At 42.6% G+C, this 25030-nt stretch overlaps 1 protein-coding gene across 2 annotated transcripts in view; it reads right to left on the minus strand.

The window, feature by feature from the left end:
- Positions 1-2813: 2813 nt before the first annotated feature.
- Positions 2814-25030, minus strand: part of LOC311075917 (uncharacterized protein) — a 66590-nt gene continuing 44373 nt past the window's right edge. For both annotated transcript variants that reach the window (XM_084103625.1, XM_084103624.1), the window contains 2 exons: positions 9002-13606; positions 2814-8224 (listed from right to left, as the gene is read on the minus strand). In XM_084103625.1, coding sequence (XP_083959751.1) covers positions 3612-8224; positions 9002-13606 — 9218 coding nt within the window. In that variant the 3' untranslated portion in view covers positions 2814-3611. The remainder of the gene's footprint in view (positions 8225-9001; positions 13607-25030) is intronic.

Below are 25030 nucleotides of genomic sequence, written 5' to 3' on the forward strand. Positions count from 1 at the left end.
AATCATTAAGGATTAATCTATGTAATTTATAATTTATGCAGTGCGGACTATTTGATAACCTTATTGAATTTCTGTATAGTTCGTACCTGGAAAGGCACAGGTAAATACAGGGCCGGATTAACCATTAGGGCAACTGGTCACTTGCCCAGGGGCACATGACATCTAAGGGGCCCTGACAGGTAGGAAATACACAGAAATTTAATAAAGTTATGAAACGCTTTACAGTCTGCATAAGGTGCATCTACACGGGTTCACGCAGACAAAGTCTTTCCTCCCTCCCCGCTGAACGCCAGCGATTACTAATTCGTGAAATGCACTCCCGCTGGTTGAGTGCGGAAAAAGTTTGTTTTTAGGTTCGATATTAACAGGACATTTGTTCTACAGGGTCGGTAGTCTAACAAAGATATCAATAGCAAGATTAGTTTTAACATTATGTGACCATTGTATATCGACATGATGAAAATATTCATTCAAAATCATTTGTGCATTAATGCTGCATAATTATACCTGAGAATGCTTTGACGCGTTTCCACAGCGCACAATGCTTACGGGAACGTCTGCCAATTCCACCAACTGCGGTAAACGTAGCCTATAATTTCTAATATTTAAAATTACTTTTAACATTTAAAAACAGACGTTTTCAAATTCCAAAGCTTGCAGAAGGTTCCTAATGGCAATACTGACTTAGGCTACAGGTAGCCTTGAGTAAATTAACTAAGAAAATGATTCATAAAACGTATAAATATCAGTTGAGCCTATGTTTACTTTCGTCACTGACACAGACGGAAATGAAAAGACTATCAGTCAAAGTTCAGCTTTAGGAGGGGAAGAAATAGGCCAGGATAAGAATACTGAGAGAATAAGAAGATGATGAGAGAGCAGGTATTGACAAATAATCTAATGACAAGGTTTTAAATAGCCTATTTCTTATAATTTTTTGGCCTTCAAAAGTCCTAAATTACACATATGTAGGTCAAAGAAATCCAAATTTTCTCGGGGGAGCATGCCCCCGAACCCCCCTAACTATGGGGGGCCTTGAGTCTTGATGCCCAGGGCACAGGAAATTGTTAATCCAGCCCTAGGTAAATATGACATTTATTATGGGTTTAAGTGAGGATTGTTTAAAGTTCACTTAAATTAAGTTGTTAGCCTATATTTTTGAAGCCTAATAAATGTTTAAAATTTGGAGGAAAAAATAATTTTCATCGAGACATCGGTAGCTATATTAATATCAGTGATACAGGCCTTCATTCATAAAAAGATGCTATTAAACAATTATTTAAAATGTGCTGTCTTTATGTTGTTTCTACATTACAGTGGAAATTGAGTCTCACTTTATTTCAATTTTATTTACACACAAAACATTAATAGTGAACATATTTGACTTTATAAAATGATTCTCTCATGTCTTGGCAATCGGCCCTTATTAAACAATAAAAAATTAAGACATATTTTTGTTATACAAAGTTTAGTAGCCTACTATTCTTTTTGGCAGAATTTATCATTATAATCAACTTAATTATTTTCAAAATTATTATTATTAATTATTTTGTATCACCATAGTCCCAAAATGCATGTAAATGCAGGAAATGGGATTCAAATCGAAAAAATGTTCCCCCATTTTGTGTCCCCCCCACTTCTCAAACCAAAGTTACACCCTTGTATACAGTGCATGCATTCCTTGATTCAATGTCTGTTGCTTGCAGATGGAGGTGATTAAAAGGAGGTTATGTTTTAATTTATCAAATCATCAATGATGATCATTAAATGTTGACTTAGAACAGTGGTTTTCAACCTGGGGACCCACCACCGCTCTGCACATTTTGTATGTCTCTCTTATCTGACACACAATTCAGTTCTAGAGCTCTCATGATGAATGACTGAATCAGGAGTGTTAAATGTGCACTCCTCCCCAAATTATATAGTTTATGTGTTGCACATTGCACGTTGCATGTGTTGCAGTTAAAAGAAATACAAAATGTGCAGAGCGGTGGAGTTGAGTATCACTGACTAAGAAAATGGATCAATAGAGCATCATCAACTCTATTTTATTCAGTTCTGTTGTATAAATGATTGTATTTTGTAATACAAAAATTCATAATTTAAGATCAAATGTTCATAATATACTTAGAAGTTATGAAAGATCAAATGTTCATAATATACTTAGAAGTTATGTTGAATTTGGCTAAAAAAATTAGCATTTTTTGCTGAATGTATTTGTTGTGTTACATGTATGGTCCCCTCACATGGTATGTCTCCCTTGTTTCATAGTGTTTTTGGTTTAGTCCTGTGACCCAGTTTCCCCCATCTGTCTAATTAGTCATCTCCTTCACCTGTGTCCTGTTAATTATCTAATTTAGTTCCTTTTGTTTTCTCTGTGTATTTATACCCTGTGTTCTCCCTCAAGCTTCGTCCGTTCTCGTTAATGTTTAGTGTGGTTTTTTCCTGATTCCTGCATGAGCTTTGTCATTAAAGACTATTATCTTCATCCATCTTCATGTTATTTCTGCTACCATGTTACGTAACATATTGTTTGTCTATTTAAAATAAAGTGTTGACCGGACAGTTTTAAAAACAGTTGTCATTGCTAATGTTCATTCACCTTTGGTTGTAAAATTTGCAGGACATTTTAGATCTCTTTAAAAATCTAAATCATTTAGATTTAGGCAACTCTATCCCACATTTATTGTAAAAGGAATAACAACTACAGGAAGGAGGTGTTGGAGGCTACATGCAGAAGACATTAAAATTCCAAAGACCCAAATGTGTATAGAAGTTTGATATGTCCATGCTTTATAATACATTTTATCAATATCTTTAGATGATTGTTTTAATGGTGGTGACTTTGTTCAATTGTAGATGCATTACAGACAATACATTATTAACAATAAAAGTTACAGAACAACTCTGACGTCGGTAACATTTATTCAGGTTACACTGATTTCATGTGATTGGTATAAAATGCTATAAAATATTAATTAAACTGATGCAGATGTCAGCAGTGTTGTGACCTCACTAATACAGACATGCCTGTATATGTCTTAACAGAGATACATTCACAACACAAACCAAAATCAAATTCACAATCACAAACATAGCTCAGAAAAACACCTCACAGTTATGGTACATGATTAAAAAACAAAGACTAAGATTTGAAGCTCAAGATTTTTCTTTCGAACCTTTGAAAGAAAATCTGTTCTAAAATAAGACGTCATGAATGTCAACAAAACAAAAGAATTCATGCATGTACAGGTAAAATAATGATTTGTCACTGAGAGTATACCACAACATTCAAATTAGTATTACAGGTTTACATATAAAACACATCTTTATTTTATTGGAATAAAACACTTAGCTTAGTTTAATTATTCTTCATGTTTTTTTATTACAAGGCAAGAGCAAGTGCAAGCAACTTTCTGTATAATGGCACTCATGCATTAGTCAGGATATGCTATGATTAATATTGAAACCAGCAGGGTTTTTTTTCTTTCTTTCTTTTTGTTGTTGTTGTTGTCATAGTTAATGTTAATGGGTACTTGGATTTTAAGGTGTGAGTTTTGAGTTTCCTTACCATCATAACAAACTAATTTAAACAGAGGTCAGAGAGGTAGTTAATGGATGTTTAGGCTTTTCTCTGCATCTGCTTTTGTGATTTTTCCCCAGGGTATTTCTGCAGGCTCTTTATTGTACTCCTGTGCAAACTGCTCATTGAATTCTGCCATCACATATTTCCAGTATGCTGAGGCCTCTATGCTGGAGTCTGGATCGATTCGCCAGTCTGGATAGATTTTGCTGTATTCTTTATATGGATGCCACTGATCGTTGGTGTCACAGCACTTAAAGCGTGAGTTGCTGTGCACTAGTGATGAGCAGATGTCGGTCTCTAGTTTTTTAGAATCAGTAAATCTGTAGCGGCCGAGACCTTCTGGTCTGTGGATTGAGACAAAGTGTACAGTGTGAGCGTCTCCTCCAGCCTCACATGGTGCCTGACAGAATGGACACTGTTTCCCACAGCCATGCACTCGTTTGAACAGCAAATCCTGTGGTTTGGTTTTAAGACTACGTATTTTCTTTTGAAAATCTCTTTCTTGGAAACTTGTTTTCAGTGATTTCTCCATGTCCATTACAGAACATTGAAGGTATTCAGCAAATTGTTTTAGATTTGCATTGTTCAGTGAACTGATTTTGTCCACTGCGTCCTTGGGAAAAACAAGCCTATTTACAAGTTTATTACAAATGTTCTCAATAAATCCCTTTATGTCATTTATCTTTGGGTCTAGCTCTGCCTCTTCAATGGCCTGTTTAATTTCACGGATGACTTCATTGACGAGGTTCTCCTCCAATGTGAACATTCTGTTCTCTGCTGAAAAGTGCTCTTTGATTTTGTCCACAATAAAGGCTTTAACAAACGTTTCATATGATGAGATGAAAAGCAAATATTTTTCAAATTTAGATTCATCGAGAAGATTTTTCAAGACTGTATCCATAAATGCTTTCCTTGTTCTGGAAATTGCTGAGTTTTCACCAGTCACCATCTTGTCTGCCATTTTCATGCCCAAGTTCTCTGAAATATATCTTTCCAAGGCAGGTTTTAGGCAGTTTCTCATGAATTCATCAGCTTTCCTCTGACACTGGTCTCGTTCACGGTAAAGGTCAATGAAGTCAGAACGGTATGTTTGTTTGAAGTTCTCCAAGGCTGTTCGTGGGTGGTTTTCCTTGATGAATTGATTGTGAATCTCTTGAAATTCTCTGCTTGCAAAGCCGCATATGTGCAGTTTAAGGGACAGCTCAAAATCTCCCTTTAGCTCAAGATCTTCATGAGCCTCAAGTTTCTCATCAATCATGTTAAGAATTTCCCTGATGTATGTATCATCATAATCATCCTTACATTCCCTCTTTAATTTAGCAAATTCCTGACAATCCCTGATAAGGTTGTCTGACATTTCTTGAACTATCTTGATTTTTCTTTTATTCCACCAGTTGTTATACCACTTTGTTTTGTCTTTGTAGGCAATAAACTCTCCATGGCCATGACTGTTTAAATCTCTAACTTTGTCTAAGCTTTGAGCCATTGAACTTCCTCTAGATTGAAGATTTATCATCAGACGATGAAAAACTCTTGTCCTGATATCTTGTTGTTCAAGCCCTGTGCATGCCAGTGTCCTGACAGTCTTCTGCCACATTTTTTCAAATGCTTCATCCAGCATGGAGTCTGACATGACTGACTTGTTCTCACGACAGTCTTTCAGCAAGTTCAGCACTTTCTTCTCCATTGTGTCCATGCATGTCTTTTTTAGTCCTTCCACTTTGATTGCATTTCGCCGTGAAACAGCTGCATCCAGTTTGATTGTGACAGAATTTGAAAGTTCCTTCTTCAAAGACATGGCAGAGTTTATAAAGTCTTGTCGATAATTTTCCACTAGTTCAACATGACCTTCTCCTTGTTCATAGTATGATTTGATCTTGTCATTAATTTCATTTTGTCCTTTTAAAAGCTTAGCTTCATTTTGCTGTAGTAAATGACAACGAACATCTTCAACGGTGCACTTCTCAGAGCTTTCAAATTTTCCATGGTTTAAGATCTTGGTTTCAGCTTCTAACGCCCATGTGTGCATTTGCTTTCTCAGTGTCCAGTCCCATCCGTTGTACTCTGTGCACAGTTTCATGTATGCATCAGCCACCAGGCTGTTTCTGAAACTGAAGATGAATTTCTCATATTTCACAGCAGTCCACAAGTCTTTTGTCCCTTTAAGAAATTCATTGATGTTGTAGGACTCGTAACATCTGCAGATCTCCATTATATGCTTTTTGAGAGCATACACAGACTCACTATAGCCAATACTCACTGGTGCCATTGGGGGGTTTCCATGCCACAATCCAGGGATGTAGAGGTCACCCGTCTCAGTGTCATAGTCCATCACATCTGTAAATTTGCTGAATTCCAGTTTGTTCTCCATTTTGGCTGCAGCTTTTGTCATTTGATCCAGTTGTTCCAACAGAAACTTACGGTCTCTCATGTTTGAAACATGAGCCCAGACATCAGCAACATTCTGGTGTACAAACAAACACGTGTGTTTCTTTCCTATCTCCTTCATCCTGAGGAAGGCGTGGACAATGATCTGCAAAATGTCTTTCATCTCTGTTGAATTCTCCATGGCAATGTTGACAATTGTTACATCACTCAGTCCAACAACAAGAGTTGCCAACTCATTGTCATGTTCATGGCTGTTGTGCAGTTGTGCGAGCTCAGGGGATTTCAGTCCTTCAGTGTCAATTATCACAATATAATCACATTTGAGTTCTGCTTGGCGATCATCTGCTACTTTAATAAGCTGCATAAAGGCTCCCCTGGTGCACCTTCCACTGCTTACTGCAAACTGAACTCCAAACATGGTGTTCAACAGCGTTGACTTTCCTGAACTCTGGACGCCCAAAACTGTGACAACCATAATCCTGTTTTTGGACTTCACCAGTGTGTTTAATTCAGAAAACACACCAGAAAGCCATTTTTCAGGGATATTTGAAGAATCTCCATCCACTAGTTCAAGTGAAAATCCATCCAATAGTAGTTCAGCACAGAGTCTAGGTAAGTGTTCCAGCTGTTTTCGGTAAAGAGCATCTTCTGGAAGCGAGAGTGAAGCCTCGTAAAGCTGGCTCATCTCTCGAATGAAGTGCTCCACTCCTAAAGAACTGTTTGAAATCTTTTTATCAAGCTCAGCAATTTCTGCCTTGTTTGGACAATCATCTTGACATTTCTGTTTGTACAGTTCTCTGAGTTGAGGCAGTACTTCATGTAATCGATTCTCTAGAGCGATTCTCAACCATTTTAAGAAGAAGGCCCTTTCTGGTGTTGATATTGCATTGATGAAGCAGCTCATAGTGGCAGACATGCCTCTTCTGTATTGCTCTTCTCTGAGTTTCTTTTTCTGCATCAGAAGGTCATTTTTGTACTTCTCAATATCTTTATCCCCTAATTTCTTCAGTCGGCATTCCTCCTTCTCTAACTTGGCCAGTTTCATCAAGATCTCTCCTTGCAAGGGCAGCTCCTCCTTCTTGAACTGCACTATATCCTCTATTTTTGATGTGATTTCATCTGCACTTTTTTTTGCACGCTGACATTCTTCACCATCCTCGTCCACCAAGATTCCCAGATTTCGTGCAATCTCAGCTAAACGAACAACTGAGGTTTTGTGATTGTTGTTATTAATTGCATCTTGTAACTTGCTCTGAATTTTGCCAACAAATTCTGCATCTTTCTGCTTGGCTTTAAAGATGAAATTGCTTTCCTTCAGCTTGAGCTTGTTGACTGTAGCTTTTATGCTCTCGTTGTTGGAGTCCCCCACAAAAAATAGCTGAGGCGTAGGTTTCTGACTGGGGACTGAAATGAAATGTGTATCTAAAAGCTGGGATCCAATGAACACAAACACAGCAGTTGAAGCCTCACAAAGAAAAGAGTACTGTGTTTCAAAGTTCTGGATGTCACCTCTCAAGTTTGCAATCACCATTGGCTCAGGAAAGACGTCAATGTTCTTGTTTCCACAAGGAAGATACCAGGCCAACTCAACCAAGCCATTTGATATTTTCTTGTTGATGTTTCCACAATCCATGTTGAAGTGCACAAAGGTATCAGTGTATTGCTGTGAATTGCTGAGCAGTTTATTCAGAATTTCTGATTTGGAAATGTTGCACCTGCCAAGTCTCACAAAAGACACTAACGGTAGGTCTGAGAGAACAATCCTTTCTTCCACAAATCCACTTGGATCTGACAGGGAGTGTGGTCTGTATTTTTTCACAATATCTCTCATTGCCCAAAGCATAAGCGTGATCTGATTGTTATCATTGTTTGGAAGCAGCAGAGGAACCGCAAACTGACACATGGACATTTTCATGATCATTTCCTGCTGAAGAAAACTGTCAGAACAAAGAAACACAGCAGTCAAAACGTCTAAAGGGTTTACTGACTGACGACAGTCTGATTCAGCTCTATCCTGATCATCATCCAACTCTGAATCTTCTGCCCCATCTGAAGAGGAACACTTAACACTCCTCGCTGTCCTTTGTAGCAACATCAGTCTCTTCAAGAACAGCCATGGCAGATCTGAAAGGGACTGGACAGACACATCTGTCACACTGTTCTTGTTGATCTGCAGCACTGTGTGTAGAGTGAGCTTCTTCCCATCATACTCTGCCAAACCCAAATTTTCCAGGAGGTTCTTCATGATCCCTGTAAATTAGAAGAAAATGAGTTACATTTTAAAATATCTTCTTTTGTGTTCAACAGAAGAAAGAAACTCATACAGGTTTGGAACAACTTGAGGGTGATTAAATGATGACAAAATTTTCAGCCCTTACTTGGACTTCAGACAAATCACCAAATCATCCTAACTGAGAGCAGGCAGCACATAATAAGAGGTATACATTTTTTTGCACGCTGACATTCTTCACCATCCTCGTTCACTAAAATTCCCAGATTTCGTGCAATCTCAGCTAAGGGTTTTGAGATTGTTGTTCTTAATTGCATCTTGTAACTTGCTCTGAATTTTGTCAACAAAGTCTGCATCATTATGGCTGGATTTAAAGATGAAATTGCTTTTCTTCAGCTTGAGCTTGTTGACTGTTGCTATAATTATTATTTGTCACTAAGAGTATACCACAACATTCAAATTAGTACTGCAGGTTTATATATTTAAAACACATCTTTATTTTATTGGAATAAAACACTTAGCTTAGTTTAATTATTTTTCCTGTTTTCTTATTACAAGGCAAGAGCAAGTGCAAGCAACTTTCTGTATAATGGCACTCATGCATTAGTCAGGATATGCTATGATTAATATTGAAACCAGCAGATTTTTATTTTTATTTTTATTTGTCGTCATAGTTAATATTCATGGATACTTGGATTTTAAGGTGTGAGTTTTAAGTTGTCTTACCATAATGTACTGGACTAATTTAAAAAGAGACCAAAGGGGCACAAGTTAATTTACTTCAAGCTTTCTTTTACCTTTTTTTATTTCTTTTATAATGTCTTTCCAAGATGAGGGTATTTCTGCAGGCTCTGCATTGTACTCCTGTGCAAACTGCTCATTGAATTCTGCCATCACGTATTTCCAGTATGCTGAGGCCTCTATGCTGGAGTCTGGATCGATTCGCCAGTCTGGATAGATTTTGCTGTAATCTTTATATGGATGCCACTGATCGTTGGTGTCTTCGCACTTAAAGCGTGAGTTGCTGTGCACTAGTGATGAGCAGATGTCGGTCACTAGTTTCTTAGAATCATTAAATCTGCAGCGGCCGAGACCTTCTGGTCTGTGGATTGAGACAAAGTGTTTAGCATGGGCTTCTCCTCCAGCCTCACATGGTGCCTGACAGAATGGACACTGTTTCCCACAGCCATGCACTCGTTTGAACAGCAAATCCTGTGGTTTGGTTTGAAGACGATCCATTTTCATTTGAAAATCTCTTGCTTGGAAACTTGCTTTCAGTGATTTATCCATGTCCATTACAGAACATTGAAGGTATTCAGCAAATTTTTTTAGATTTGCATTGTTCAGTGAACTGATTTTGTCCACTGCGTCCTTGGGAAAAACAAGCCTATTTACAAGTTTATTACAAATGTTCTCAATAAATCCCTTGATGTCATTTATCTCTGGGTCTCGCTCTGCCTTTTCAATGGCCTGTTCAATTTCACTGATGACTTTATTGACAAGGTTCTCCTCCAATGTGAACATTCTGTTCTCTGCTGAAAAGTGCTTTTTGATTTTGTCCAAAATAAAGGCTTTAACAAATGTTTCATATGATGAGATGAAAAGCAAATATGTTTCAAATTTAGATTCATCGAGAAGATTTTTCAAGACTGAAATCTGAAATGTTGTCCTTGATCCGAAAATTGCTGAGTTTTCACCAGTCACCATCTTGTCTGCCATTTTCATGCCCAAGTTCTCTAAAATATATCTTTTCAAGGCAGGTTTTAGGCAGTTTCTCATGAATTCATCAGCTTTCCTCTGACACTGGTCTCGTTCACGGTAAAGGTCAATGAAGTCAGAACGGTATGTTTGTTTGAAGTTCTCCAAGGCTGTTCGTGGGTGGTTTTCCTTGATGAATTGATTGTGAATCTCTTGAAATTCTCTGCTTGCAAAGCCGCATATGTGCAGTTTAAGGGACAGCTCAAAATCTCCCTTTAGCTCAAGATCTTCATGAGCCTCAAGTTTCTCATCAATCATGTGAAGAATTTCCCTGATGTATGTATCATCATAATCATCCTTACATTCCCTCTTTGATTTAGTAAATTCCTGACAATCTCTGATAAGGTTGTCTGACATTTCTTGAACTATCTTGATTTTTCTTTTATTCCACCAGTTGTTATACCACTTTGTTTTGTCTTTGTAGGCAATAAACTCTCCATGGCCATGACTGTTTAAATCTCTAACTTTGTCTAAGCTTTGAGCCATTGAACTTCCTCTAGATTGAAGATTTATCCTCAAACGATGAAAAACTCTTCTCCCGATATCTTGTTGTTTAAGCCCTGTGCATGCCAGTGTCCTGACAGTCTCCTGCCACATTTTTTCAAATGCTTTATCCAGCATGGAGTCTGACATGACTGACTTTTTCTTACGACAGTCGTTCAGCAAGTTCAGCACTTTCTTCTCCATTTTATCCATGTATGTCTTTTGGATTCCTTCCACTTTGATCATTCCATTTCGACGTGAAACAGCTGCATCCAGTTTGATTGTGACAGAATTTGAAAGTTCATTCTTCAAAGACATGGCAGAGTTTATAAAGTCTTGTCGATAATTTTCCACTAGTTCAACATGACCTTCTCCTTGTTCATAGTATGATTTGATCTTGTCATTAATTTCATTTTGTCCTTTTAAAAGCTTAGCTTCTGTTTCCTGTAGTAAATGACAACAAACATCTTCAACGGTGCACTTCTCAGAGCTTTCAAATTTTCCATGGTTTAAGATCTTGGTTTCAGCTTCTAACGCCCATGTGTGCATTTGCTTTCTCAGTGTCCAGTCCCATCTGTTGTACTCTGTGCACAGTTTCATGTATGCATCAGCCACCAGGCTGTTTCTGAAACTGAAGATGAATTTCTCATATTTCACAGCAGTCCACAAGTCTTCGGTCCATTTAAGAAATTCATCGATGTTGTAGGACTCATAACGTCTGAAGATTCCCATTATATGCTTTTTGAGATCATACACAGATTCACTATAGCCAATACTCACTGGTGCCATTGGGGGGTTTCCATGCCACAATCCAGGGATGTAGAGGTCACCCGTTTCAGTGTCATAGTTCATCACATCTGTGAATCTGCTGAATTCCAGTTTGTTCTCCATTTTTGCGGCAGCTTGTGTCATTTCATCCAATTGTTCCAACAGAAACTTACGGTCTCTCATGTTTGAAACATGAGCCGAGACATCAGCAACATTCTGGTGTACAAACAAACACGTGTGTTTCTTTCCGACCTCCTTCATCCTGAGGAAGGCGTGAACAATGATCTGTAAAATGTCTTTCATCTCTGTTGAATTCTCCATGGCAATGTTGACAATTGTTACATCACTCAGTCCAACAACAAGAGTTGCCAACTCATTGTCATGTTCATGGCTGTTGTCCAGTTGTGCGAGCTCAGGGGATTTCAGTCCTTCAGTGTCAATTATCACTATATAATCACATTTGAGTTCTGCTTGGCGATCATCTGCTACTTTAATAAGCTGCATAAAGGCTCCCCTGGTGCACCTTCCACTGCTTACTGCAAACTGAACTCCAAACATGGTGTTCAACAGCGTTGACTTTCCTGAACTCTGGACCCCCAAAACTGTGACAACCATAATCCTGTTTTTGGACTTCACCAGTGTGTTTAATTCAGAAAACACACCAGAAAGCCATTTCACAGGGATATTTGAAGAATCTCCATCCACTAGTTCAAGTGAAAATCCATCCAGTAGTAGTTCAGCACAGAGTCTAGGTAAGTGTTCCAGCTGTTTTCGGTAAAGTGAATCTTCTGGAAGCGAGACTGAAGCCTCGTAAAGCTGGCTCATCTCTCGAATGAAGTGCTCCACTCCTAAAGAACTGTTTGAAATCTTTTTATCAAGCTCAGCAATTTCTGCCTTGTTTCCACAGACATCTTGACATTTCTGTTTGTACTCTTCTCTGAGTTGAGGCAGCACTTCATGTGATCGATTCTCTAGAGCGATTCTCAACCATTTTAAGAAGTAGGCCCTGTCTGGTGTTGATATTGCACTGATGAAGCAGCTCATAGTGGCAGACATGCCTCTTCTGTATTGCTCTTCTCTGAGTTTCTTTTTCTGCATCAGAAGGTCATTTTTGTACTTCTCAATATCTTTATCCCCTAATTTCTTCAGTCGGCATTCCTCCTTCTCTAACTTGGCCAGTTTCATCAAGATCTCTCCTTGCAAGGGCAGCTCCTCCTTCTTGAACTGCACTATATCCTCTATTTTTGATGTGATTTCATCTGCACTTTTTTTTGCACGCTGACATTCTTCACCATCCTCGTCCACCAAGATTCCCAGATTTCGTGCAATCTCAGCTAAACGAACAACTGAGATTTTGTGATTGTTGTTATTAATTGCATCTTGTAACTTGCTCTGAATTTTGTTAACAAAGTCTGCATCATTTTGCTTGGCTTTAAAGATGAAACTGATTTCCTTCTGCTTGAGCTTCTTGACTGTTGCTTTTATGCTGTTGTTGTTGGAGTCCCCCACAAAAAATAGCTGAGGTGTAGGTTTCTCACTTGGGACTGAAATTAATTGTGTATCTAAAAGCTGAGATTCAAAGAACACAAACACGGCAGTTGAAGCCTCACAAAGAAAAGAGTACTGTGTTTCAAAGTCCTGGATGTCACCTCTCAAGTTTGCAATGGCTATTGGCTCAGGAAAGACGTCAATGTTCTTGTTTCCACAAGGAAGATACCAGGCCAACTCAACCAAGCCATGTGATATTTTCTTGTTGATGTTTCCACAATCCATGTTGAAGTGCACAAATGTATCAGTGTATTGCTGTGAATTGCTGAGCAGTTTATTCAGAATTTCTGATTTGGAAATGTTGCACCTGCCAAGTCTCACAAAAGACACTAACGGTAGGTCTGAGAGAACAATCATTTTTTCCACAAATCCACTTGCATCCGACAGGGAGTGTGGTCTGTATTTTTTCACAATATCTCTCATTGCCCAAAGCATGAGTGTGATCTGATTGTTATCACTGTTTGGAAGCAGCAGAGGAACCGCAAACTGACACATGGACATTTTCATGATCATTTCCTGCTGAAGAAAACTGTCAGAACAAAGAAACACAGCAGTCAAAACATCTAAAGGGTTTACTGACTGAGGACAGTCTGATTCAGCACTATCCTGATCATCATCCGAATCTGAATCTTCTGCCCCATCTGAAGAGGAACACTTAACACTCCTCGCTGTCCTTTGTAGCAACATCAGTCTCTTCAAGAACAGCCATGGCAGATCTGAAAGGGACTGGACAGGCACATCTGTCACACTGTTCTTGTCGATCTGTAGCACTCTGTGGAGAGTGAGCTTCTCATCATAATATTTCACCAAACCCAAATTTTCCAGGAGTTTCTTCATGATATTCCCTGTAAATTAAAAACAAAATTAGTTACATTTGCCGCCTCTTGCCCAGTCAGCAGTGCATGATTTCAAGACCAATCCTTTATGAAAAAGACGTTTATTCTAGTGTGCCATACTTCTTTTTAACTATAAATAAGAAAGTATACTTTCAGTCTACTTATCTTCTCAGAAATATACTTAAAATTGCACTTATGTATACTTGACTTATACCAACAGAAAAGTCCTAGTGATCGAGATATACTTAAAAGTATAAAAAATACTTTTGATTGAGTAGCCTATTAAATAGGACTACTTTTTTTACATAGTCATAAAAATTACATAGTTTGAAAATATTGATTTATAAAGAAAACAGTCACGTTCCTTATTGTGAGTCCCTCAATTTTTGTGCAGGCTAGTCCACCGGTAGTGAACATAGGAATGTACTTCAAATCTATTTTACTCTTTCCCAGCCATTGACTGAATTTTCTGGCTATCCATGTTTTCACTGTTATACAGTAGAATGCGCTATTACTCATATTGTGATTCTACAGAATCTCTGGATCAAAACACAGGTGAAGAAGAAGCAGAAACAAGTGATAGAAAATTGCTTACACCAATGTAAAATAACACGATCATCAAACATTAAACAGCATATAAATCAAAACTGCTTAACGTTACCGAAGGAAATGTCGACACCTGTAGAGGAAACGACTGAAGCTGTGGGGGTGTTGATGGACTTGATCTACTCAATCTGTGTTTTGATCATCGCTCTGAATCACATCCGGTCATAGTCTTTGACAAAAATGCATTTTTCTCAGCAACATTTTTTCAAATGTTGCTTTTCTTTTTGAAACTTATCCACATTCAAGTGTTTATAAAAAAGGATGCATGAAGCTAGAATAAAATATTTTAAAATGGAAAGAGTTAAAGTACAATTAAAGGTATATTTCAAGTATAAAATATTAAGATCTAAATCGGAACATAGTAGTATACTTAAAGTTCAAAAATAATATATAAATAGCAGTGCTGACAATTGATTAAAAAAAAAAAACTTAACCAATTAATCCCACATTTTTCTGTAAATAATCGTGATTAATCAAACCTAACATTAAAATTTTTAATATATATTTATATTGTAATAATTTCACTTTTAATCTCCAAATTAACATAGAAACAACAGCAGCTTTGGGACTAAGTATACTTAAACTAGTAGTTTAGTTAGAGTATACTTCAAAGTGTACTTTTCTAAACCAAAACAAATTAACTATTGTTACATTTAAAGTATACTGCCACCCCCCTTTTTGAGAATGGACATTAAAATGCACTTTTCAAACTTAAATGGTTGTAATTCAAGAATGCTTTGGAGTATAGACCTAAATTTGTTTTTAAAGGGAAAAAATAGCAGATAATTAAAGTATGAAAAAGTTATGGAAGTTTAAATTTACAGTAAATCAAATATAATTTATTTAATATTTTTTCTTTTATATAAAATATATATTTTGCAAAATATTTTTACTATAAAATTACAAAGCCATATATCTAACAAAGTTGTGTTCTAAATTTGAAGTTGATATCACAAAAATTGAAGTTCCCATGAGATTTTGTTTAGGCGTAATACCAAAAATAGCCACCGGGTGGCATTGAACTGCATTGATTTTAATTGTATGCATTCTGCCATAACAAATTAATAAATTTCTGTCCAAATAACACTTCTGTCACAAAATATGGAACCTTGAGACTCAGACCTTTCTGTCAATACGTGTTTTGTCAAGATTAGAAAAGATTTTGACCATAAATTATGAAACATAATGATGCCCAAAAGGGAAGGAGTCTGATAAAATAATTTAGAGTACCGTTTTTATGGTAACGCAATGTCCAATTTCAAAACGGTTTTCACAGGAGAATTCTGAGATCGTAAGCTTTCAAATGATACCTAATTTATGATAACTACTATGTAATGTAATAAAAAAGTAATAAAAAATATAATATTATATTTTAGAGAATAATATATATATATTATAATTTTTAGAGGATAATATTATTTTCAATTTTTTTTATTGACAAATACTAGATTATATGTTCTATTATGAACTTTTAGCATGAAAACGATACTTGGTTACTCACGTAACCTCGGTTCTCTCTAGAGAGGGAACGAGTATTGCGTAAGCTTGCTTACGCTGCGGGAAAGTCTTTTTTTCTCGAGATACTGAAGCCAAAATTATCCTTAATTCATATTTTGTCAACGCAGTGCAGCTGCGGGCAGCTGAGCTAGAGCGGCATACTGCACGCTCATTGGCTGCCGCGCGGCAACTGCTTAAGCCTACCAGTGAGCCTGGCGTGACGTCACGCCCCAATGAGGGCGCGCGCGCCCTCGCGCGTCACAGCCCGCCAGAATGGGCGGCGTCAGAACGTATATAAGGAAGGCTCGTAGGCTATATTCTCTGTTTTCTGTCGAATGAAGCGACACGAGCTATAGGCTTTAAGCACGGCAGGGAACGCAATACTCGTTCCCTCTCTAGAGAGAACCGAGGTTACGTGAGTAACCAAGTATCGTTCTCTTACGAGAGGTTCTCTCGTATTGCGTAAGCTTGCTTACGCTGCGGGAACCCCTTGTCCACGCCGTGCGCGCCTAACGATCACATATGACTCTTTATGAAAAGCATAGAGGTGAAATGACAGGTGGCCAGCGGTGCGGGCCAACACATGTTCATAAGCACACCCAGGGAACACAAGAACGGCACGGCCGGTCTATGCATACTGATACCCTGAGCGTGCAGCTCAACAGACAAGCTAATCGATAATACAGCCTGCGCACATGAGCAGGACATGAACACGACTAGACTGACAGAAGTTTAGCCTGCAGGGCGGGAACTTCCAGGTTATAAAACCTAACAAATGTAGAGGGGGACGCCCAGCCCGCCGCCATACAAATGTCATGAATGGAAATCCCGCTGGACCATGCCCACGATGAGGCCATGCCTCTGGTGGAATGAGCCCGTATGCCCAACGGACATTGCAGGTCTTTTGATGCATATGCTGCTGCAATAGCATCCACTATCCATCTGGATAGCGTCTGTTTCGAGGCGGCGCGACCCTTAGCGCGCCCTCCAAATGAGACGAAAAGCTGCTCTGAGCGCCTGAAGGCTGCAGAACGCATGACATAACACCTTAACGCCCTGACCGGGCAAAGGCGGTTAACACCCTCCTCGCTGCCGGATGACGGCAGGGCCGATAGGGTAATGACTTGAGCCCTAAAGGGAGTACCTAACACTTTGGGGACATAACCGTGCTTCGGTTTGAGAATGGCTAACGAGTCGTTAGGTCCAAACTCGAGGCACGACGCGCTGACGGACAGCGCATGCAAATCACCCACTCGTTTGACTGAAGCCAGAGCTAGCAGAAAAACGGTTTTAAGCGTCAAGTATTTCAACTCCACAGAGTCCAAAGGCTCGAAGGGATGCACTTTTAGGGACTCTAGGACCAGAGACAGGTCCCAAATAGGGACTGACGGGGGCCGAGGAGGGTTCATCCTCCTGGCCCCGCGCAGAAAGAGGGTAACAAGTTCGTTCCTGTCCAGCGTGCGGCCGCGCGCCGATTCGGCGAACGCTGCTATGGCCGCGACGTACACCTTGAGCGTGGAGGGGGACCTGCCCGCGTCCAACATCTCTTGAAGGAAGTTTAACACCTGTGGGACTCCACAGGACTGAGCATTAGAACCCTTTTCCACACACCATCTGCTAAACACCGACCATTTAGACGCATAGAGCCGCCTCGTCGAGGGGGCTCTGGACTGCGTGATCGTGTTAATTACCCCTTCTGGCAGATCAACGAATATCCGTTGATCTCCCACGCATGCAGAGACCAGTGCTCTGGATGGGGATGCAGAATCGATCCTCAGGCTTGAGAGAGAAGGTCTCTCCTCACCGGAATCGGCCATGGGGCTGTGTCTACCAGTCTCATTAGCTCGGGGAACCACGGCTGGTTTTCCCAGCGCGGAGCTATGAGGAGCACCGCGCAGTTCGCCTCCCTGATCCTCGCTAGCACTTGAGGCAGCATCGAGATCGGTGGGAACGCATACAGCGGAACGCTGGGCCAGGTCTGGGCCAGCGCGTCCTCGTGTTTTGAGAAAAACCTCTGGCACTGAGCGTTCTCGCTCGCGGCGAAGAGGTCGATCTCCGCTTCGCCGAAACGACGCCAAAGCGTTTGTACCGTCTGGCGGTGTAGAGACCATTCCCCTGGGGGAACGTTGTCCCTGGACAGTCTGTCCGGGCCGTCGTTCAGACGAACGGGTACATGAGCTGCCCTTAGGGAGCGCAGCGGGCCCTGAGCCCAGGATAGGAGGCGCTCTGTGAGAGCGCGCAGGGTTCTGGATCTGATTCCGCCCTGGCGGTTCACGTAAGACACCACTGACATGTTGTCCGAGCGAACTAGCACATGGTGTCCCCGTAGAAGCGGTAGAAAGTGCTTCAGCGCTTTCTCGACCGCCAGCATCTCTAGACAGTTTATGTGAAGGCTTTTCTCCGTGTTCGACCATGGGCCGCAAATCGGACTGCCCTCGTGAGTCGCTCCCCAACCCATGTTGGACGCGTCTGTCGAGACCACTTTGCGGTGTGCGATGACCCCCATCGTCACTCCCCGCTGATACCATTCGGCCGCCAGCCAGGGCTGCAGGGCTGAGACACAGCGCTGAGTCACTCTGACTGGTGCACGGCCCGAAAACCATGCATTGCGGGGCACTTCCGACTTTAGCCAGCATTGAAGCGGGCGCATTCGAAGTAAGCCCAGCTGCAGGACCGCTGCGGCTGACACCATGTGGCCCAAAAGCCTCTGAAAAGTTTTCAGGGGAAAAACTTTCCCCACTTGAATGGAAGCGGCGAGGTGTCGAACACAGCGCGCGCGCTGAGTTGACAATCTGGCCGTCATCGCCGCCGAGTCCAGATCTATACCCAGAAAAGTGATAGACTGGCTGGGGGTTAGAGAGCTCTTGTCCCAGTTTACGGAAAGACCCAGGCTTTCCAAATGACTGAGAAGCGCTGTCTTGTGAGAAACTAGTTCCTCTGTTGAGTGCGCTATAATGAGCCAATCGTCCAGATAGTTCAGAATTCGCATTCCCTTTGATCTCAGGGGTGCGAGAGCCGCATCCATGCACTTCGTAAATGTACGGGGTGCCAGGGACAGGCCGAACGGCAGGACGGTGTACTGATATACCTGACCGTCGAAGGCGAATCTCAAGAATGGCCTGTGACGGGGAATAATCTGAATCTGAAAATACGCGTCTTTCAGATCGAGAGAGATGAACCAGTCCCCCGGGCGAATCTGCGCGAGGATTTGACTGGTCGTGAGCATTCTGAACGGTCGTTTCATGAGCGCTTTGTTCAAATGTCTCAGATCTAATATAGGTCTGAGCGCTCCGCCTTTCTTGGGTACGAGGAAATAACGGCTGTATAAGCCTGCCTCGGCAACCGGCGGGTGAACTCGCTCTATCGCCCCTTTGTGCAACAAATTCGCTATTTCTGCGTGAAGCAGATGAGCTGCATCCGCCTTCACTTGAGTCTCGACCCGGGCACGAAAGCGCGGGGGGCGGCGAGCGAATTGAAGCGAATAGCCCTTTATCACTGTGTTTAGTATCCACTTCGACACTCCCGGAATAGCTTTCCATGCATTCGCACTCATAGCTAGGGGTCGAATCGCCTCCGGGTCCCGCCCGCCGTACAGCGCGGGACAAGGAGCCTGTGGCGGTATGTGCGCGAGTCGCGCAGTGGCAGTGATGGGAGACGGGGGCTCGCTGATAGCGGCAGCCGGCTGAGTGACGCTGTGAGAGAGCGTTGTGTGTGACGGCTCGCGGCGCGGAAGCGGGGCGGGCTCGTGAGTGTTCACATGAGAGTGTGCGTGCTGTGTAGCGGGCACAGGGCTCTTTATTAACACACAGTCGGTGACGGGCTGCTCTGGACCCCGAATGTGTGAGACAGAGCGAGCACTGTGTAGGTGTGAGCACTGGGGCGCGGGCACGTGACCTACAACTAACACTCGAGCGGCCGTAGCGCGCTTTATGTGAGTGCACTCTGTGGGGTACACAGGGGAGATTGTGCTTGTGTGTAGCAATGAACACTGGGGCGTGGGCATGTTTACTACACTCATAACACTGACGGCGTGAGCCGAATGACCAGATTTTACACTCTTTAATTGATTTATCTGGGTCGCCGTAAAAACGGCGTTTGTGTGCAGGCGAGAGAGTTGAGAAACTGGCTCGTTGGCTGCGGTGGACACTACTGCAGTAGCCTTTATCAAGGGGACTGGCAGAGGGATACAAGTTAGCTTTGACGGCGGTCCGGCCGCGGCGGGACTCAACCGTCTTTTCCTCTCGACGAGTGCTAGGAGGACTTCGCAGGCTCGGGTTTCAGCGAAACTCTAGGCCGGGGACCCCGCGGGGGTAGCGGCCTGTGCTGGCTGGTGGAGCGGGACCTAGGTCGGCCGCGCTGGCGCTGCTGCGAAATTGGAGGTCGAGACGGGCGCTGCGTGGAGCTGCGTGCAGGAGGCTGAGTGTTAGAGCGGCCTGCAGCGGAGCTCGAGCGGCGAGGCAGAAAGAGGTTCATGGCCTGTGACGCCTTCTGTACTTCAGAGAAGCGGTCCACGAGGCCACTCACCGCAGGGCCGAAGAGACCGGTGGGTGAGAGCGGGGCGTTGAGAAACACGGACCGCTCTTGATCCCCCATGTCGGCTAGCGTTAGCCAGAGGTGGCGCTCTATGACGGTCAGCGAAGCCATGGAACGCCCGATAGCTTGGGCCGCTGTCTTCGTCGTGCGAAGGGAGAGATCCGTCGCACTGCGCAGGTCGGTCAAGGCAGACTTATCCAGTTCTCCCTCGTCGAGCTGGCGGAGGAGGTCGGCTTGGAGAACCTGAAGGACCGCCATTGTGTGCAGGGCTGAGGCGGCTTGCCCAGCGGCGGAGAAAGCGCGGCTGACAAACGCCGAAGTAGTCCTGCAGGCCTTAGACGGGAGGGCAGTCTTTGAACGCCATCTAGCAGATGGGGGGCAAAGATGCGCTGCAACCGCCTGTTCGACCGGTGGGATCCGGTCATACCCCTTCTCCGTGGCTCCATCCACGCGGGAAAGAGCTGCTGAGGCCGGAGAGCGGAGTCTGGCCGAAACCGGAGCATTCCACGATTTAGCAAGCTCCTCGTGAAGCTCCGGTAAAAAAGGCGCTGGTCTGGACGCTGGAGCTTGTCGACTGGCGGGCAGGAAGCATCCGTCGAGCCTGTTGGGCGGGGACACCGCTGGCGGAGACCATTCGAGGCCCAGGCGCTCGACTGCCAAAGTGAGGAGGCGGAGAAGCTCGGCGTCCACACTGGCGTGAGTCCTGCTGGACGCTCTGGTGGAGGAGGCGGAGCGGACAGAACCGGACCATCCCTCGCTGTCCGACGCCATTAACGAGCACGTGTCCAGTAGCGCGTTATCATCCGCTTCATCCCCTGAGGCGACGGCATCGAGGGCGAGAGCCGTCGGCTGCGCGTCGGGAAGCGGGGGCGGAGAAGGAGAGAGCGAGGCTCGCGGGAGAGGCTCCGGCGAGGCCCTGGCTCGAGTCTCGGGCTCCGGTGGTCGTTGAGAGCGGCGTTTCTTCTTACGCGGCCCGACGACAGTTGGAGCAGGCTCTGTGAAGAGGGCGAGTCGAGCCCGCAGGGTCGACATCGGTAGCTCTTCACAGAAGGTGCAGCCGCCCGAGGAAAGCGCGACGGCTGCGTGATCCCGGCCCAGGCAGAGAGCGCAGATAAGATGGCGGTCTCTGTCGCTGAGCGTAGAGCGGCATGAGCCGCACGTGGTGCGAGGCATTTGCAACAACGCCTCCGCTCTTTTAGAAAGTGCTGCGGAAGCAAAACACACAGAAAGAGCTTAACAAAAGGATATCGCCGGATAGCTGAGCTGGCACGGCAGGCTGAAGGCGGCGAAGATTCGACCGGCTTCCTCAGGCTGTCCTAAGCTGGCTCGTTAGCTGTTCCTTGCAGGACAACGGCGACGGCTTCCTCTCCGAGTTCAGCGATGCGAGTGCTTCGCTGAAAAGACAGAAATCAGAGAATATAGCCTACGAGCCTTCCTTATATACGCTCTGACGCCGCCCATTCTGGCGGGCTGTGACGCGCGAGGGCGCGCGCGCCCTCATTGGGCGTGACATCACGCCAGGCTCACTGGTAGGCTTAAGCAGTTGCCGCGCGGCAGCCAATGAGCGTGCAGTATGCCGCTCTAGCTCAGCTGCCCGCAGCTGCACTGCGTTGACAAAATATGAATTAAGGATAATTTTGGCTTCAGTATCTCGAGAAAAGAAGACTTTCCCGCAGCGTAAGCAAGCTTACGCAATACGAGAGAACCTCTCGTAAGAGAACCAACGTTTCAATTATTAAAAGTGTGTGCGTCAACTTTTTGTGACAAAGGTCAAAACTGTAGATTTTTTGAGGTGCACTCTTGTCATAAATTCATCTATTTCTGTTCCTACATAATTTGTAACAAAAAACAGTCCTAAAATATATATTAAGGAGTCTTAGACCTTTCCAACAATATATAGTTTGTAATGATTAGATAAGGATTTAATTGTAATATATTGAAGTAAATTTAAACGTCCCGCTACCAGGACGGTGACAGCTAAGGGGTTAAATACTAATATACGTTTTTTTAAATACTAAATTGGGCCAATTTAGTCCCAAGTAGTATTGAAACAGTACACTTTACATGCATACCTAAAAATAGGGATGCACTGATACTGCGCCTGTGTACTTGTACTCCAAAAAATTAAAATAAAATAAATTTTGCTCCAATAACAACCGATACCATGTAGCATGTGTACAGTCCTAGCAAGCAATTTTGCATTTAAAAGGTGTCTAATAGCCGTCCAAACACAGCCCAGACATCTAGGCTAAAACCAAGCAAAATTTGGGCTGTCAGTAAAAAATTTATAGTCTAAACATAGCCCAAGAATTGACTAGTCATCAAGTAGATATTCACGAGTTCACACAAATAATCAGATCAGAGTAAAGGTTTATGCATATTTGAGTATGGAGTTAATATTGTGCCATGATTAAACAAACAAATCCAGTATTTTGCAAACAAACCTGATCTGCTTTGCAAAGGAAAACTCGACTCGCAAACAAACAGAAAGCAAATAGTAAAAAATATGCATTGTGTTTTACAAATATAAATAAAATGAGCCAGATAATATTTCACAAATAAATACAACCCATCCTACAAATTGCATGTAACCTTTGAACAAATACCAAATCTAGTGCATACAAATGCATATCTGTCTGTTATGATTGTGATACACTTGGCTTTTTATGAAATCTCTCTGCTCGATTTTCTCACAAATGCAGATGAGCAACTTCCTCTTCTAAAACAGTAGATGGCGCTAAACTAGGGGATTAATTTAGCGCTAGTCTCCTGAGAGAAGCACTGATTTGAAACTTGCCTTTGCCAGAGCTGAGGAAAATGACCGGTGAACAGGTGTGTTTCTGTCTTCTTTTATCTATAATTAACATTTTTAAGGTTTTCTTTTGCAAAATGTTTATTAGGCTACATATCTAGACAGAACATTAGCACTTAGTACCACTCCACTCTCTCTAGGATAGGGGAATCTATAAGCTGAAAGCTCTGCCATCATATGTTGCTTTTTTACATTTTTTTATACATCGGATGTGTGCGAAATGACTAAATTAGTGATTATGTCTACACTAAATGAATCTATTTCTTTTGTTTTCCATAAATCAATGAGAACATTTCATTTAATTGAAAGGAGGGTTTTCATTTGTCTGTTCAAAATAATAATTTAGGCACATACGTCACAGGCAAGTTAAGAAACAATTGTATATAGTTTGTTTTGTTCATTAATTATTTTATTACATCAACAGTTAAGATGACTGAATTCCAACTAAATAAATAAATAAGTGGGACCCTCCTTTCAATTAAATTAAATGTTCTCATTACTTTATGGAGAACGAAAGAAATAAACTCATTCAGTAAATGTAACAAAAATGTAACCATTTATTTTTTACTAAAATGTAAAAAAGCAACATATGATGGCAGAGCTTTCTGCTTATAGACTCCCCTATCCTAGAGAGAGTGAATTGTACGTGCTAATGTGGATTTCTGTCTAGATGTGTAATGACATTTTGCAAAAGAGAACCTTAAAAATGTTCACTATAGATAAAGTAAGACAGAAACACACCTGTTCACCGGTCTTTTCCTCAGCTGTAGGCAAAGGCACATTTCAAAATAGTGCTTTTCCCAGGAGACTAGCGCTAAATTAATCCCCTAGTTTAGCGCCATCTACTGTTTTAGAAGAGGAAGTTGCTCAACTGCATTTGTGAGAAAATCGAGCCAAGAGATCTCATAAAAAGCCAAGTGTCTCACAATCATAACAGACAGATATGCATTTGTATGCACTAGATTTGGTATTTGTTTGGTATTTGCTCAAATTGACCTTTGGACTTGCACATTGCTTTCTGTTTGTTTGCGAGTCAAGTTCTCTTACGAGAGTTCTCTCGTACTGCGTTTTAACCAAAACGCTACGGGAAAAGTCTCTTTTCACGAAACACTGAAGCAAAAAATTATCCTTTAATTTTCATATATGTAAAACGCGTTGCGGCAGCAGTCAGCTATGGCGAGACGGCTTGCTCGCTCATTGGCTGCTCTGCGGCAACTGCATAAGCCTATCGAGCGAGGCCTGAGGTGACGTCAGGCCAATGAGGGCGCTTCGCGCCCTCCTCGCCACTTCCCGCCGAGACGGGCGTGGCTTACCTCTATAAAAGGAGCTCGAGAAGGCTGATTCACTTGATTTTAATCTCTTCAGCGAAGCGCACGCATCGCTGGATCACGAGGAAGCACGCGTCGTCTGATGCAAGCACTTCAGCGGGACGAGCCCTTGAAGCCGCTGGCCAACGCCGCCTTCTACCGCCGTACCTGCTGCGCTTTCCGACGCCATATCCTTTACATTCTTTGTTCTTGTGTATGTGTGTGTGTGTTCGCTTTGCAACACACACCCCTAAAAGAGCTGCGTCTTTTTCAAGACGCCTTCTCATGCAGCGCTCGCGCTCGCTGACGGCGAACGCCTTCACTCCGAGCAAATTGCCTACGGTGACTCTGAGGACTCGCCGGGCATCCTTTCCGAGGCTGCCCTTCCTGGAAGCGGATGGCGGGATTAGTTTTTCTTTACGTTACAAGAAAAGCTACCCTGCCTCTGCACGCGTCATTCACCGGCGAAGGAGAAAAGAGTGTTCTTAGTCCCACCGTTGGTCGGTCTGACCTCTTTTCTCTCACATTTCTCAGTTCCCTGTTCGGCGACTGGAAATATTATTGCAGCAAGTGAGTCTGTTACACGCTTGCCTGCCAGCAAACGCCGAAGAATACATGTTGACGCCGCTTTCAAAAGCCTGTATCCCCCTGTGGCTCAGTGGTGGAATTATAGGTTTT

This window comes from Abramis brama (genome assembly GCF_963993115.1).
Source record: "Abramis brama genome assembly, chromosome: 25".
Classification (NCBI taxonomy): domain Eukaryota; kingdom Metazoa; phylum Chordata; class Actinopteri; order Cypriniformes; family Leuciscidae; genus Abramis; species Abramis brama.